General features: G+C 44.6%; 1 protein-coding gene across 1 annotated transcript in view; it reads right to left on the bottom strand.

Annotated features, from left to right (window-relative positions):
* The window catches only part of NCOA6 (nuclear receptor coactivator 6), a 44,041-nt gene that overhangs the window by 5,990 nt on the left and 20,286 nt on the right, over window positions 1-17,765 (bottom strand). The window contains exons 9-14 of the mRNA XM_030963061.1: window positions 15,586-15,732; window positions 13,543-14,662; window positions 7,729-7,850; window positions 3,844-6,834; window positions 2,158-2,226; window positions 249-285 (exon numbers count right to left, since the gene is read on the bottom strand). Coding sequence (XP_030818921.1) covers window positions 249-285; window positions 2,158-2,226; window positions 3,844-6,834; window positions 7,729-7,850; window positions 13,543-14,662; window positions 15,586-15,732 — 4,486 coding nt within the window. The remainder of the gene's footprint in view (window positions 1-248; window positions 286-2,157; window positions 2,227-3,843; window positions 6,835-7,728; window positions 7,851-13,542; window positions 14,663-15,585; window positions 15,733-17,765) is intronic.

The raw sequence follows: 17,765 nt of genomic DNA, 5'->3' as shown, positions 1-17,765 counted from the left end.
AACATCCAGGCCTGAAAGGATGAGAGGAAACATTGCCCAAAGCACAGATGAAGGAAAAGGTTACCTTACATTCATTGCATTTCAGCCATGGTTTGGAATATTCAACTGGCCTGATTTCTTAGCAGGAAAGAAAGGATATGGCCAAGAAAATGAGAAGTAGTAGCAGAGGTTGAGCAATTAAGCAAAGAGAAAGGGACTTCCTCCCACGAAAGCTATATCTACTCTGAATCTACAAACTATCTCCTTACCTTTGACCAGCAACTACTGCAGCATTTGTCTCAAGTTCTACAAAAGAAAAAGATAATTTTAAAGTCTGCTGTAGAGGTACATACCTGCTGACAAGGCATGACTAGCTCTTATTTTTCTATCACATATTAGATCTCAAGGATAAGCTTCTCTCAAAGCAAAGCAAGCTAAAATACCACATTGGCCAAGTGCTTGGTATGATTACAGCCTTCAGGACACCACAGTCAGCTAAGACAGGGGAAAATTGAAGCCCTGCAGAAGAAAACTGTAGAGAAACTCCCTGGCTACACTCTTCTCCCTTCTTAAACTTCCATTTTAGACAGCTTATTTCTACTAAGCCTTCTAGGTTTTATTTATTTTTTAAAAAGTACTCTTAAAAATACCCATCTGCCTCTATTGCGCATGTAAAAAACTGCCTTAACCCAACTGCCTCGCACAGCAATATCTTCTAATGACAAATTTCTGAATCCCAATTGCACTTGCACAGAACTGGAAAATATCTCAGTGGAGATGATGCAAAGAGAAGTCTGACCTGTTTTCTCTCTCTCTCAGTGATTTTGTACATACAGGTCAGGTTTCCTTTAGAGTTTTCACCTCAGTAAGCAGCTCTCCTTTTCCAGCACATAAAATGTCAAGTCTTTTTACTGTCTGTCTTTTAATTCTCTCCATATCCACCGTATCCTTTGTTGAGAGGGAAGACCTGTAGCTAAACACAGGCCCTCTCATGAGGAACTGCCAGAGATTTAGGGATTAACATTGAAATGTCATGGATGAGCCCCCTGTGCTTTGTCTCACTGCCCAGCTCAATTTCCCCATCAACCTTGGGGCCAGTGGGACACAAACTGGGGCTTTGCCTTTGACAGCAATTTAGCCCCCAGTTTGCTAGAGTGTGCACAATGAATACAGACATTTAAAAAAGTAAGAGAATGGGCAATGTCTGTCCTCCTAGATGAATTTGCAGTGTTGGAACATCAGCCTCTTCAATGTAAAGGGATATAGCACTGTCTGAGAAAACAGACGTCTTGGGGACTAAGGAAGAAGAGACTGAGCAATGAAAGGAGTGACCTTTCTTCCCACCCAAAATTTAAACTGGGAGATAATCCAATAGCAAAAAATGGATAGCATCAGCGCTTTCCCCAGCAGAAACCCCCAGTACAGTCACAGCAGCACAGAGCAATGAGTCAGGTGTGAAAAAACAAGGGTGTATGACCACCTTTGTCTTAGTGGAAATTCAAAGAAAACCATTTTGTACAATTTTTAATTCCTGAAAATCCTATTTCCAATCAGATTAGAGATGGAAAATAGATGGAGAGTGGCACTTCCCATAAGTAAGCCCACATCTATCTGTTTTCCCTGCTCAACCTGGGAATTACTTTTTTAAAACACCCCAGAACTGAGGGTGAAACACCATGATAATAATGGCAACACCATAAAGTCATCTGCCAGGGCTCCAACCTGAAACACTGCTGGGAGGGCACTAAGAGCTGAACACAAAAAGGAAGGATTACCACTCTAAAACACAATCCCAGCACAGCATGAACATATTTCTATATTCAAAAGGGTACAATGAAAGAAACACCTTTCTTATTAGCTCAGCATAGAACTTCCATGTATGCACTCTTACAAATCCAGTCCCTCCAATTTAACACTAAATATCTAAAACCTTTCTTGGGGATTTTTTCATCATTTACTTGACCCCATCCTGAATCTCCCACAAGGCTTTGGAGACTTCCAAAGCACATTGTAACTAGCAAAGTAAAACAATCCCAAAAGCACAAATAATAGTAAAAAACCCTCCCCAACCCCCAAAATACCCGGTGTGTTAGTGACCATTGAATATGCATTCAAACAAATACATTTTCATAAAGGATTTAGTTCACCTCTGTTCTGCTTTTCCAAAGGAAGATTTACCTGTTCTTTGAACAGTACTTTCTGCTGTTGCAACTGAACTTTTTTTCTGTGTTAAATGTTGAGAGGATGCTAGAATAAAAGTGGAGGGAAAAACCATTATTGTCAAAGGGAGTAAAGGAGTTCCTGTTGTGTGATCAGGTTGGTACAAAATGCTCTCTCTCCCAGCTGACTTTGCCATCTACAGATGCAATATTTTTAATCTACCCTCCACTTCCCTCCCACCATACACACCTCCCCTTTTTAAAACCTTGGCAAAACTATCCCAAGCAAGTTTTCTCAAACTAGAATGAGTGATGAAATGAAGTATCATAAACAACATTTTTAAAGGTAACAGTTTTTCAGCAGACTGTGACATTAAAGGAAATCCTAAAATTTCAATAGTTTAGTCTCATTTTTTTAAATGTTAATTTCAACAGATATTCTGGGGGGAAATAGTATATTCTTAATGAATCAGTGCCCTCACACTTTAAATTAAAGTGCACAATACGCTCCGGAGTTGCCCTTGAAGGTCTTTAGCAATAAGATGATGACTTAACCTTTCTTAGGTTGCCAAGTAAAAAGATCGGGTGGAAAAATAATTTTTGTTGGGCTAATGCTTTTAGTCTTCAAAGTGATAGTGAACTTACAGAGAACAGGAAGACAAAAAGTGTAACATTCCTGCTTAAATAAAGACTATCACTTCCTAGAAAGCCAGAATTCCTTCTGTGAAGCTCAAAGGAAGCTTCCACTTTCCAGTGGCATGCAGCTATGACATCCATCAGCTGTGGGGAAAGTCACACTGAGGCTGAAGTGTTCAGTTCCCCTGACTTCTGTGGATTTTATCATCCGTGATTTTATTTTCTGTGTCCAATTCATGTTGTAAAGCACAACACTCACATAGCTCACTTCAAGAGTGATAGGTTTATATCAACACCTGATTCAATAAATTAAAAAGAGCATCAAGAAGTAGCATCAATGTAATGTATAAAGTCTGCTAGATGCCCAAATTAAAACAGCAAAGCTCAGATGTAAAGGTATTTTATGTTTTCAAACTGAATGCAGTAAACCTTTTCATTAATTTCCCCAAAATGAGCATTTAAGTTTTTCCATAGACAAATGGGGATTTGGTGTGGGTTGCTTTTTTTCTTCTGTTCTGGATATTATTCAGAAATTTCCCTAGAGGATGAAGGTTATTCAGAGAGGAAAATAGTATTATTAGGATTAATTCAAACTATCATAATTAATTCAATAAATCGAAATAATTTACAAAATCAAAAGTCTGTGGCAAGGCTAAAGCAGAATACCAGTGTATCTACCAGGATAAAAGGGACCCTAAGTATTTGTCATTAGTGATACACCCACTTTTCCTCCTTGCTTCCAACAGTTACACAAAGTTACAGAATCATATGCTCATGACAAGTACCCCACTGAAGCAGTAAATGGGAAGTGAAAAAAAATCTGGAACTCGAATGTTGGCGAACACAAGCCCGTGTATCACTCAGCTGTTAGAGACTGAAGAGCAGCTGCCAGCCTCGGCTGCAGCGCCGGGAGAGCAGCCCCGGGGTGACCCACAGCCTTTGGGATGTCCTACAGCCCCCGGGATGTCCTACAGCCCCCGGGATGTCCTACAGCCTCCGGGATGTCCTGCAGCCCCGCAGCCCCCGGGGTGTCCCGCAGCCCCTCGTGCCCTCCCTTCCCCGCACTCACCTGCGCTCGGCAGCAGCTCCGGGGGTGCTGCGGGCTTCTCCTCGGCCGCGGCGCCGCCGCTCGGCTCCGGGCCCCCGCCGGGGCTGCCGCCGTTGGCACCGGGCCCCGCGGGCTCCGGGGCTGCCGGGGCGGCTCCGGCCGGAGCGGGGGGCGGCGGGAGCGCGCCGGGGCCGGGAGTGCTCGGGGGCGCGCCCGGGGACGCGCAGGAGGGAGCGGCCGCCGCGGGGCTGAGGCTCGAGGGGCTGGGCCCAGAAGTGCTCTGTTTTGTTACGCTGCCTGCTGGAGGGGTCCCGCTTTTGTTATCGAGTTCTGCTGGGGCTTGCTCTGTTCCCAAACTGTTTGGGACGGGCGTTTCTAGTCCCGGACCTTCTGTTTCTCCATCCAAAGCGTACTGCTCTTCTCCTTTCTCCAGGGAGCCAGTGACCTTCTTGCAGGCTTTAGTCAGCAGGAGCTGGCCAATCTTGTCTACCTTTCCCTTCCCCTTGCTGGATGAAACAGGACTGCGTCTATTCCCAGAGCCCGGGCTGCTTGTGAGCAGAGAGGAAACTACAGGTCCCGGCTGGGCTGCCGGCACAGGGCACTGCTCACCCGACCCTGTCCCTTGGGAAGGCTCCTCCGGGCTCAAGTCCTTGGCTTGCTGAGCAGGAAGCTGTGAAGAAGCACTGCAAGGAGCAGGAGCAGAAGAAGGCAGCTGGACAGGAGATGCCAAGGGATTCAGAACGAGTGACCTGCTGGTGGGAATACTGGACACAGGACTGCTGGATGAGGTGCTGGGAGGAGTGGGCCCGGAGGAAAACTTGATATTCTGTGGGATATGCAAAGGACCAACAACCGCCACCGACTGAGGCATCAGACTCGAGTTAGATGTCATGGGGGCTGCTGGAATCGTGCTGGACTGAGAGCCCTTCATCACTTGGATGATTGAGGATGAGTTTATAAACACAGGGGTGATGAACTGCGGCCGGGCGTTGGACTGAGCTGCCGACTGTCCCTCGGACACCATCACTTTGCTCCCCACGTTGGGCATGGTGACAACAGTGGACACTAACGCAGATTGCAAGTGGGATGGCAATGGAGCTGATGTATTAGCAGCAGATGTAATAGGGTTGGAAGTCACAAAAACGGTTATCTGGTTGGGAGGTAAAGGACCTGAAATAGAAGAGCTAACAGGCCTCTGCATGACTGGAGGAACACTCTGTGCCACACTTGCACTTACTTCTCCCAGTTCCTGGTGCCCTGGATTTGGACAGGGCTCATTATTTTGAGGCAGGCTAAGTGAATTAGATGGCTCCTTGCTCAAGGATGAATCCTGCAGTGGAGAAATGACAGCTATCTTCTTTAGCTCCTCACCAGTGGGGACTATTGGTGCCATTTCAAGACCAGTCAGCCCAGGAGGCTTAATGGTCACATTAGGAGCTCCAGAATTGTCAAGAAGTTGGCTTAAAGAAGTTGGTGCCTCCCTCATGGCTGGAGATACCATGGCTTTACTTTCCTCCATGACTGGGAGCTTACTGCTGTCTAGGGCTTGCCCATCTTTTTTTGCCTGTTCCTCAGGAGCCAGCACTTTCATTTCTGGAGTAGGGGCGCCTTTCAATTCCATACTGGGCTGGTCCTTGCTACCTAGGGCACCTTGTACACTTTGACTCTCGGTATCTTGAGGCACGCTAAGGCTCTCTTTATTGTCTTCAGGAATGCCAGTCACAGCAGGTACAGAAACTGTGGGATTCTGGTTAGTTAGCATGGAGTTATTTTGAAAACTTGTGGTCACAGGTGTCGGCAAAGAAGAGGGACTAGCCATCATATTTCTCTGTAGTTCCATGTTCTGCAAGAGAGATGGATTCTGCTGAGTTGTCAATGATAATTTAGCTGCTTTTGAATTCTGTCTGCCAGGGCTTGGTGTAGTTTTCCTACTGGATCCTGGACTGGACCTTCGACTATTGCTCGGGCTTGCTCTCTTTGTTCCTCCAGCGTTGGTTTGTTTGCCCGAATTAATGACCACACCTTCCAACTTGTGTGACTGTGAGGCAGTAAAACTGGACTGATTGTTAATTGTGAGATTTGATGGGGCTTGTCCAATGGCCTTTAAAGTAGTGGGATTCAGACCCTGCTGATCAAATCCTCTATTGAGATTAGGCCTGGGAGGTAAAGGAATATTGATCTGGGGAGGGAACAGACCAGCAATAGAGGCATTGAGCCTCTCTGGAGACAGGCTGATTTCTGAGGGCTCTGTGCTGGGGGGACGGTTATTAGGAGTCTGAGGGTAATATGGCCGTGGGCTCGCTCTGTTTGGGGTTTTAGGCCTTGATGTTTGTGATGGGGCAGCAACATTTGGAAAATGGTGTGTAAGAGCACTAGACAGAGAACTAGACTGCTGCTGGGGACTTGCACCTTGGGCAGCTGAAAGTGGGGATGGTCCAGGCTTGGGTCCTGTCATCATTAACTGGTTCTGTGAAACTACTAAATGAGATGTCACATTATTCTGAGCTCCTGATGTTGGAGGGCCCTCAGCTGCAGCTCCTTCTGGAAGAGAGGATACTGCTGACACCTCTCTGAGGGGCGAGCTGGAAGGGTTCTGTACATTATCTGGATAAACCATTTTTCTTGCATTATTTCCCAGAGGAGGGTTGCCTGGCAGGGCCATCCTCTGTTTGTCAGGAGAGGGAGGCACGGGCCCAGGCCCCTGGAGGTTCACCATCACTGGCATGTTCCCGCTCTGCTGCATTGGCATCCGCTGGGCATCCGGGTTCAGGGGCCCCCGGGGGGGGTGAACCCCCTGGGGCACAGGCAGCCTGACTGATTTGGGATCCTGCTGCATCATCAGCATCATCATCATCTGCTGCTGCTGTGGTGTCTGGGGGGGAGCCTGGCCTTGCTGCGGGGCTGCCTGGGGCTGCTGCTGCTGGGGCTGGGGCTGGGGCTGCTGCGTGTGTGCCATGAGCTGAGGGGGCATCTGCTGAAGTGGCCTTTGCTCCACTGGCTGAGATGGGTAACCTAAGGCAACAGATGACACATGGTTAAAAACAACCAAATATCAGAGGAAGCACAATTTCTGTAACAAACAGGATTGGATAGAAAGTACAACCTGGAGCCTGCTTATCTTGGATGAGAGCCACATTAACAAAACAGGCTTTACAAACAAAGATAAAGATCTTACTTAATTCATAAAAATAGTTTTACTTAATGTATTACTTGCATGAGATTTAACTGGAGATCTCTTAGTATGTTGTATCAGCTACAAACCCAAGTTCACACCACCTGACAAGTCTCTGCAACTGCCCATGGGCTTCCTTTCACTGGGAAATGCAGAGTTGGGCTTTCACTAATTACTACTCCTTAAAACCAACTTCAGAATTTGACAGCCCCCAAGAGTCATGCACCAGCACACCTGCCACAGACCTGACATTGTCTGGAGTATAAAGTAGAATCTGCCATGTGTTATTTGGCCAAAAACATGCTAAGAATTCCCCATGTGGTTTATAATATAAATCCTATTGTGAAATTCAGATTTAATCCTCTCTATGCAAAGAACATTCCAACTACAACCACTCTTTCTTCTCAAAAATCAGTTATTGGTAAATGCTAAATTTTTAAGACATCATTCTGTGCTACAGCTAGAAATACAACATTTTTTATCAGTTATGTTACTGCTGAATAACGCTGCAGTACTCAGTATGATACCTGCAGGATGATAAATGAGAATGGGGCCACCTCTTCAACTTGAGCTAACCCAAAGAAAACACTTAAACAATGGTACCAATTACTTACTAGGAGGAAAAACGTTTGAAATTGAATGTGTGATAGCATAAATAAAATAGAACTGTTGCAAAGATCAATAAAACTCTCCGGTAGTTATTACATTCAGATAATCACAGAAAATCCTACTACCTGGTGGCCTACTTGCAAAATCAGAGAGTTTAGGGCCTGACTTCTCTAAACTCATTCCTTGGTCTCCAGACATCGATGACTGATCACTCTCCTCCAGGCCAGCTGGACGTGATTCTGAAGAACTGAAAGAAAAATAATTGCAGTTAAGAGCCAGCCCCTACATCAGTGTTTGATTTCTGCTCCTATAACCAAGTACTCCAGTAATTAATTCCCAGCACTCCCCACAGACCTGGAATGACCCACTGAAATGCCTCTGATGTAACTTGCCTGACTGGAACACACACCCCAGGTCTGTGTATAGTCACTGCCTTAGGTACTACTGAAAAGGAAACAAGTTGCCTGGTGCTCTGTTGATCCTAAACATTCATTTCTGCTGTGAATCTGAGCTCTGGGACTAACAGAATGCCAATGGAGATTTCAAAAGATAGAGCTACATATATTTCAACTAAACTAACCAGGCTTTCCTATGACATCTGTATGGATAAGCAAGTGCCATGGGTAGATGCATTTTTAATTTATTTTAATGGTAGCACCTTTTCTTCCAGTATTACACCCAAAAGTGACTCACTCAGGGTATCCAAGACCTTTGATAACATCACAGCATGACTGCACTGACACGTCAGGCATTGCAGTCACCCTCCAGAGCAAAGACCTGTGTGCTCCTGGGGGTGTCTAAGTGATCACATGCTAGTCTGGGTTGGAAGGGACCTTAAAGCCCATCTCACTCCATCCCCTTACACTATGCCAAACTGCTCCAAGCCCTCTCCAACCTGGCCTTGGACACTGCCAGGGATGCAGCAGTCACAGCTTCTCTGGGCACCCTGTGCCAGGGCCTCCCCACCCTCACAGGGAAGAATTCCCTCCCAATATCCCATCTGACCCTGCCCTCAGGCAGTGGGAAGCCATTCCCTGTGTTCTGTCCCTCCAGACCCTTGTCCCCAATCCCTCTGCAGCTCTCCTGCAGTCCCTTTAGGCCCTGGAAGGGGCTCTGAGGTTTCCCTGGAGCCTCCTCCAGGTGAGCACCCCCAGCTCTCCCATCCTGTCCCAGAGCAGAGGGGCTCCAGCCCTGGGAACATCTTTGTGATCTCCTCTGGACTCTCTCCACAGGAGTGTCCTCCTTGTGCCCCAGGGCTGGGGCAGCTCTGCAGGTGGGTCTCACCTGAGTGGGGCAGAGGGGCAGAATCTCCCCAGCCCTGCTGAATCCCCCCACACTGGGGATCAGCCCAGGACTCAGTGGGGTTCTGGGCTGTGAGTGCACATTGTTGGTTCACATTCAGTTTCTTATCCATCAGCACCCCCAAGTCCATCTCCTGAAGAATGTGATGCTCCAGGAGACTCTCTAAGACAATTTAAAATTGTCCAGACTCAATGCTCAATACTTGAACTAAATCAAGACAGCTTTTGCAGACTTAGAAAAACCCCAAGTTTCTATAGTGAACAATATATATGGCCAGAGGATGTAAAATAAAGAGGGATGAGATCAGAAGAACTAAACTGCTTATCACTTTCATGAATATATGAAGGTTACAGGAAGTTCTGTGCAGGAAAAGCTCTAAGCTAAAATTAAAGACATCAAAAAAATACACGGGCAATAAAGAGAGGCAGAATCATGCAGAAATGCCATGGACAAAAGTAACACTTTCAGCAAAATATGAATTTGAAATACATAATGGTGGGGAGATATATCCTACTCCAATTTACTTGAGAATAAGTTTTGGCATCTCTACAGCTGACACTAAGCTATAGACACCCATGGAGACACCCTGGCCTGTCCTAATGTTCTATCAGCTACCCAATCAACACTCAAAAAGCAGCATGTGACTGGAAATCCCTGAATTTTTGTGGGTCAAAACTGGAGAGAACGTACACCAACAGAGAAGAAAGGTGAAAATAGGGCAAACAGAACTGTTCCAGCCACCGCTGCTGAGGGCAGGTACTGCCAAGGAAAGCACCTGGAGTGCACTGCTGTGCCTTATCCAGCACACCACCAATTTCTGTGATACAGGGGGTGTAGGATTACATGCCCCCACCAATAAATTTGATGAAAACTGGCAAAATGCAGAGATATGCCCAGAGCATTATATTAACAGCCACAAGTGAACAAAAATTCTGGCAGCAAAATCACCCAGAAGAGCTGTAGCCTTTGGTGCAGGTGCCAGCCACGTGAACTGAAATAATACCTAAAATTGTCAATGCAATCTCAAATTTGTCAATTTTGCTATTTATTTACAATGGTGGGAAATTAAAAATGCTACAGTTAAAGTTCAGCTCAAAGCTGATACACAGCATCACTGCACAGAAAGGTTTAACATGGAAAACAAAACTGGTGTACAGTGGATCCTTAGCAAACACCTCCTGCCAGATGGATCTGTGCAAATCTGGCAGAACAGACCCGAGCTTGGTTTGCCAGCAAAGAGCAGCTATGGTAAGAAAGGCTGCTTCTGTCACTGCAGGAAAATTTAAACATCAACTGAATCTCAAATGAGGCTGAAATTCACTAGGCATGTGTAACAACAACTACTTGTGAAAAATAACCAGGATATGAATAGCAAGATGTTTGTGTGAGGGACGAAATATTCCATATTTATTCTTCTTTTCTATTGCTCTAGATGTGAAAAATACCTATGAGTAACTGCACACCTGGTACAGTCTGGATTGTCATCAGCAGCACCTCTGCTCTACCAGCTGCACTCTGAAGTACAAACTTCAGATACAAATCCCTCATCAGAGCAGAGAGAGAGCTCCAGGAAAACCCAAACCAACCAAACCAAAGAAGGTGGCAGCTGGGTCATAAGGAGAGCAAAGCTCAAATGACAGGTGTGGCAGCCCCAGCCCTGTCCAGGAGCTCTGGGGCTAGAGAGGCTCCTCCCCGCTCCTGAGTGAGGGCATTTCCCGGCTCTGCCAGGGCCTGGCACCCCAGGGCTGCAGTGAAACCCTCTGAGTCTGGCTGGGAAAAGCCTCTTTGTCCTGCAGTGCTGTCACCACCTGCACTGCACACTGCCACCTGAATGGCAGCACTGGCAGTGACCTCCCACAGTGGATTATTTCTGTTCCAGCAGTGCACAGGATGCTCATGGTCTGTGCACAGGGGAACATGAAACAACTGCTTGCTTGTGCACGGATTTAATAGAATTAACCAACCTGTTTTATCCACATTCCCATTGCATCTAGCATCTTGTTCCTCAGTTTACATCCCATTACCCACAGGCTCCAGGTTCAGCACACAGCAAACACTTTTAAACAACCAAAATGTCCTGGGTTTCATTTCAATGCAAAGTTGCTCTATTAAGCAAACCCTTGAAACTATTTCAGACTCAGCTGAATAAACTCTTTCAATAGCTCACTTATCCTATTTACATTCCAACATGACTGCAATCCATATTCCCAGTTGTACTTTTGTTAATATGTTATTATTTCTCAAAATTATTTCTTTTTTGTGTCTTTATCAAATTAGCTGCATTTCCACCAAGGTTTGCTGCTCTGAATTCTAAAATTTCTGAGGAAGAATGACAGAGAGGAAGCTAAGATGAAAAGCATCTTATTTGCTTCTGATGCAAGAGAAAGTGATCCAAATCGGATTTCATTCCTGCCAATTCCAAGGCAGGAAAATGCTGAGCTTGCCCAACAATGCGAGGGAAGCTGAGAGTGAGGGAGGCAGGAAGGTGTTACAGCCAGCTTTCACTGCACTCTCCCTCTTTTTGCTGGAGAATAAACTCAGGAACTTTTGAAAGAACAACTCCCTTCTTAGTGCTTCTGCAAGGATTGAGTATTGATTTAGTCCACATAGAACCAAAATGCTCATCCATATCAGAACTACATTCTGGTTCCTTTGTTAACTACACCAAAATCTGATTCAAAACCTTATTTAGGAGCTGTAATTGAGCTGTCATAGGCCATTAGAAAAGCTGTAATTGAGACTTCCACTGTGAAAACTTTAATAAGCAAATAGTCTTGTGAGGCTTTGCAAGGTCAGAGGAAGAGCTTTATAGACACTTTTATTGATATTCCCAGGCCACACTGAGGCTGGGTGCTCATCAGTAAGACCAATGAAAACAAAATCATAAGAAGAGTTTACTTTAATTATGAATGGATTTTTTTCAGAAGGTGGTGCCAACTCATCTGCTCCCTCTGAATGCTCTGTCACTTCCACAGCAAGGCACTTGCTACAGCAGCGGTTACCAGCGTTTTATTGGAATCTGTTTAGACTGGAGGAAGTGGTGTCTGTGTTAGGTTTCTAAGTCACCCCAAAAGCTGCAGACTGGCCACACAATTGGTGCTGGCCAAGCTACTTTACCCAAGTTTCCACATTTGGCCACAGATTGTGTCCTCCTCCAGCTGTAATCTGAGGTCACTCAGCAGCAGTGAGGACCTGACAAGCCAAGCCTGTACACAACTATACAGGAGAGCCTTGAAAACCTTTGTTCCAAGGCCTATTAAATTAGCATGCTTTGCTTTACCTTACAGCATTTCTGCATTTTATTTTTGTACTAGTTAAGCCAACTAATGATTGTCACAAAAGATCACTTGCTATAGATGATGTAAGTTTTTCAGTCCACAATTAAAATGTCCATGAGATTATTAATTACACCTTCACAAAGGAATCTTGACACTGCAGAAAATGCAGACTGGGGCTACACACTGAATAACCAAGGGAAAAGTTAAAATATTGAACATTTTGTTTAGTACTTCATGCCAGCTTCTCTTTGCACTGAACTGAACAGGTGTCCCTAGGAAAGGCAGCATAAACTTCGGGGAAAAAACATGATTATTCCAAGGGGCCAGACTGGTGGAACCAGAGCCACATCAGGATCTTCACATGCTATTGCCATCTTTTTGTTTGGTTCTAAGAATTTAATTCTGGTATTTGAATATTTCTGTGTTATAATTTTCTATGCAATTTTTTAATTTTTCTCTGATTGAAAACAATCCCTCCAAGTACCATCAGGTGGGTTCCTGTTAATGCCCCATGGGCTCATCTGCAGCATCAGGATAATTGAATAAAGCATATCTGCCTTCACCATTTGAGCTGAATAATGGCACAGCAGCAGCAGCTACCACCCTGTGCTGGGTGATAGTGAACTGTCAATGGCAAATGCTTACAGGACAGCTGGCCAAGAAAGAACACGCTGGCCAAAGAAGGAAGAGATTCTGCAATCTTGTATTTTCACTAAAAAGACACACTCATTCATCATCTTTGCATCTTCCCCATTGGCCTTCTCCCTCCCAAGAGCTGTAGGGTTTTTTTTCTTTCCTAACCTCTGCTAGGCCAGGAAGACCAGCACTGCCTGGATTTCTTAATCTCATACCCAGAAAGTACCACATTCTTTCCACTAAATTCTAGCTGCAGCTCCAACTAAGAGAGAAGTCCAGCTCAATTCCAGGCAGAAATGTGTCAGGATATGCACATGATCAGGAAACAACCCCCCAAAATCTGTCCTGCACACGTTTTATAGAGGCTTCTAGTTCTTCTGAACATACTTCCCACCCTTTGATTGTGGCTGTCAAGACTGCTTAAAAAAAGACAGCCTCCTCTTCCAAGGACTGTGACACCATGGGCCACATGCTAAACTTCCTTCACCCAGTAAAGGTAAGGAACAGTGCTGGTAGAATTGGGTTTATAACTGAGTTTGGATATTTGCATGTTATTTTTAATCTTGAACAAACATTCCAATGACCGACTCTTGAGAGAAACTGCTACAACATGAATAAAATACAAGTCCTTTCTCACCCATTACTTGCTGATAAAATATTGACAAGATGCCTGTGGGAGTTTCTTCATGCCCCTTATAAAAAACACTGTAATAATAAACCTACGTTGTTTGTTCTAGCTGTTGATTACTTTTCTTCTTCCTTGGAGGCTTCTTCTTCTTTGGTTTGTTGGCATTCTGGTTATTCTGTTTGTTGTTCACACCAAAGTGCCCTGCTGAGATATCGCTCTGGAGTAGGTTAACCAAGAGCGGACTCGTGAGCGTCACATCTTTATTGACAGGAAACACAGGGTTCTGCCCACAGGAAACCTGATTCCCATTGGGAGTTCCACTAAACCCTGTGTTGAAAGGCAGCCCATGGCCAGAGAAATGACTCCCTGAAGCATTGCTGTTTCCTTGCATTCCTTGCATATGAGAAGGCACCATGTTTGGCTGCTGCACAGGAACCTCAGGTAACATCTGTGTCAAGTTCCCATCGTTGTTTGTTGTGGTTGCAGTATCCCCAAGTTGCTGAGAGATGTGAGGACTGGGTCCAGTGGGTCTTAAAACTTGCCCTTGAATTCCCATCACCTGAGAAGGATTCCCATTCACAGGGCCCTGCTGTGCCATCATCTGCCCAGTGAACTGCACCATGTTTCCTTGCATGTTTGGGGTTGGTCCTCTCATCAGTTGAGCTGGCCCCGACATAACGTTGGACTGGTTTTGAGTACTAAAAGGCTGTTTATTCCCTTGCATCTGAGTGGTCATCATCTGCTCCATCATTGAGTTTTGCTGTAGCAAGACCTGGCCCTGAGGTCCCATCATCTGATTGTGTGTGGACATCATCTGCTGTCCCTGCTGGGGAATCATCTGTTTGGGTGGGGTCATCCTCTGGGGAGAGGGACCAAGATTTTGGTTTTGGGGCGTCACCATCATTTGGCCTTGCGGCATGAGCTGAGTTCGAGAAAGTATCATCTGGTTTTGAGGGTTCAGTGATCCCTGAGCCTGAATGTTCACCATCTGTCCTTGAGAGGACACGATTTGCTGATGCATCCCCATAAGCTGGGACTGTGGTCCTTGCTGAGGCTGTCCCTGCATATTGCCCATGTTAACTTGTGGCACCCCACTAGCACCAGCCTGCTGGTTGTTCATATTTCCATGAAGTCCCATTAGATTGGTCTGCATCATATTTGGTGGGCCATGTGCTGCTTGCATCTGAGTTTGAGGAGGTCCAGATCCTTGGCCACCTTAAGAAAATAAAAAGAAAATACCACTAAGAAACTAATTGGAGTGGTGCAAGAGTTTTCATGTCTTTAAATGTCTAGTACTCCAACATTGCTTTCCTCCCTTTACCAATAAACCGGCATATTTCATATATTTGCAGTCCTGGGATGCAAAGTTTGATGCTATAGATACATGCTAGTTGTCAAAACACAACATCATACATCTCAAAATAAACACTTGGACTGGTACTTCTCCTGTATCCCACTGCAGAGGACAGAACAGAAACTTAATTTCAGTTGTTATCTGCACCTAAGTTTGAAAACATTCCATAATGTCACCTAACTCAGCAGAGTAATTCATAACCAAAATGAGCTTCAAACCCTGAGGATGCTTTATAATGGGTTAAAGAATAAATGCACACAGACTACTGATGAAATGACATCATCAGGGTATCCATAATCCAGCCAAAAGACTAATAATTGAATTGTGAAATGGAGGGAGACATTTGTGAATTAAAGATTTCATTTTCACACTTTTAGACAACATCAGAAATTTTTGAAGGAAGTAATAAATAATATTTTCAAAGCAGAACAAGATTATATCGCTATTCTGCTTCTAAGATAATTGAACTCTTTTTTTTTTTTCTGGACAAGAAGTTCCTTTTGTGTTGTTATCTTTATTACCCCTTGCCTCCAAACTTCAGTGCTACCTTCCATTCATTTTCTCAACAGCTGCTTCTGAAGCCCACACCCACAATCCACATCAATAATAGTTAGATTTTGAGAAACATGAGCAGCCTTATACTTTTCTTTTTCCTCTCCAGCACTACACCCAGAGTGCTGCTGCTGGAGTTCCACGCTTTGGGACCCGTGTGACACAGGAAAAGGCATCAGGTGTTACAAATGGAGAACAGCAAAAGCTGAGCAGGGCTCCTCTGCAGTCAGACCTGAGTGCTGCACGCTCTGGCTGGCTGGCAGCTGCGGTGCTCCGCTGTTCCCTGGCGTTCCTGGAGCTGTGGAGGGCACCTGGCCCTGCAGGAAGTTCTGGTTAGCCTGGCCTGCAGGGAACCCCGGGGGCAGCCGCTTGGGCATTCCTGAACACAGAATTTCCTGGTTAGTTAGTATGGGAAATGGGAAGGGAAAAAATAGACAAAATCTATAATTGGAATTGGAGAATACTTTTGAGTCTGTGCTGTCATATGACAGGTTTAGGCAGAAATGTTTTTTTGCCAATATACAAAATCCACTGAAGACATTTATAGTTCTTACCTGTGCAACAATTCTGTCTAACAAATTACTATGACTAATTTCAAACTATTATTAAAGTACAAAACTTACTACCCAGAGAAGGTGAAAAGTGCAAGTTTGACCTTATAGAAACTAGAATTAATGTGGTTTGTTGCTTTCTGCTCTACTGCACCTCTTAGCACACCCTTAACTTATTCAATGTACACACAGAGAAATAACTGGTATTCTTGTTAGTAATGTGCTCCTCTCACCAACTCTTACACACCAGGCACACACTCCCTATCAGTGCTGCTGTGTGCACACACTCAAAGGGTCTTTTCACCCCAGAGTGGGCTGAGGAACCCCACAGTTCAGTAGGTCCAGACCTGCTGCTCATTCAAGTAACTCTGCTATCCCTGCTGCAAGAGCAAGGAATTCTTTGAGGTCTTCATGTGGCACAACAGCCACACTCTGGCACATCCCAACATCACTGCTGCCCTGGGACACGCACAGAGATAAACCTCCCCTCTACCTGCCAGCGTGAGCAGCAGTGTGGATGGGTTTAAGTGAACCCACTTTTTAACTCACTGTCCACACAATGCCTCAGACTTTGAAGCAACCCTGCCCACTGCCCCTTTTATTTTCCTGACCCAGTGCCAGAATGTGTCTTCAATTACTTCTGCAGTTACAGCTTTCTTGCACACCTAATTTTACTGCTTGTGCTAATTATCTGGTCTTAGGCTGTAATTAATATTTCAAGGTAATCATGTCTATAGGCCAAACACCAAATATATCTGCAAATACAGAAACAGATTTATTGAAGCACCACATCACTGGACTCCAGCTTTGGTTCTGCTAAACTTTTAGGGATGTGTTTCATGTAAGAATGCTTGAACTGAGAAAAAAATAAAGTGTTAGCTTGGCCTATTCCAAATCTGATATAAATTCCAATTTTCTAAATTGGCTGTGTGAAATGCGAAGCGTTTGAATGCATTCATTTACACCAAACCTTTAAATGTAAGGTGGCTTAAAAATGGAAAGACCTGTAATGACAAATTAACATATAAATTGCAACAAAGAATGAGCATGCAGAGAAGTCAGGCAAAAATCTCAGCAGTGGGAGCAACACAGCTTTGCTGAAACCAAGGAATTCTGTCTTTTAAAATCACCTGAGGATACAGCTCAAAGCAGCATTGTCAATTTAGCAATAAGGTCTAAAATAAGACCAAATAACATATTTTGATAGTTTATTTCTGGTGTGACTCTTAACTCAGAAAAATTGAAGTTTGTTTGTAGTAGGTTTAGTAAGGAAGCAGAACATGGAGATTATACTGGCTAAAGATCATGGCTAAGATTTCTGATGGGGACATATGGCTGGTGAGGCAAGACTGTAGGGAAATGTGACTATCATAAATAATGAATAACTGCTTCCAGATGGAGACAAAATAAGATACACCAAGCGTAGGGCACTCGCAGATCCCAAGAGAACCTTGACACACAGAAAATTCATTTGAATTCAAACAAGACCCATGGTACAAACATTGAAAACAAGAAGCTTGTCCAGATCAGTAGACCAAGAAACAGGAATTCCTTTCAGCGTTTGGACAGATTTGGAATGTACAACATGAGAATGCAAGAAACTAGAATGTACTTATGTGTGTGTAGGTGGACAAAGAATATGAACCATAAGCATACAAAGAAATTATTCCAAAGGTTTAAGCAAGAACTGATGTATGGGACATGAGAACAGCCATCCAAGAGGAAGATGAACAAATGAGTGAGCAAAGAGAAGCATGGAAAATCTGCATGGAAATACAAAGGGCTCAAGGGAAAAAAAAAACCAACCAAGGACACAAAAGAGATCCTGGGACTGACAAAAGAAATGCCTTCAATGTTAGAG

Source organism: Camarhynchus parvulus, chromosome 20 (assembly GCF_901933205.1).
Source record: "Camarhynchus parvulus chromosome 20, STF_HiC, whole genome shotgun sequence".
In the NCBI taxonomy this organism is placed as follows: Eukaryota; Metazoa; Chordata; class Aves; order Passeriformes; family Thraupidae; genus Camarhynchus; species Camarhynchus parvulus.
Note: the sequence above shows the minus strand (reverse complement) of the source record. Positions and strands in the feature narration are given on the sequence as shown.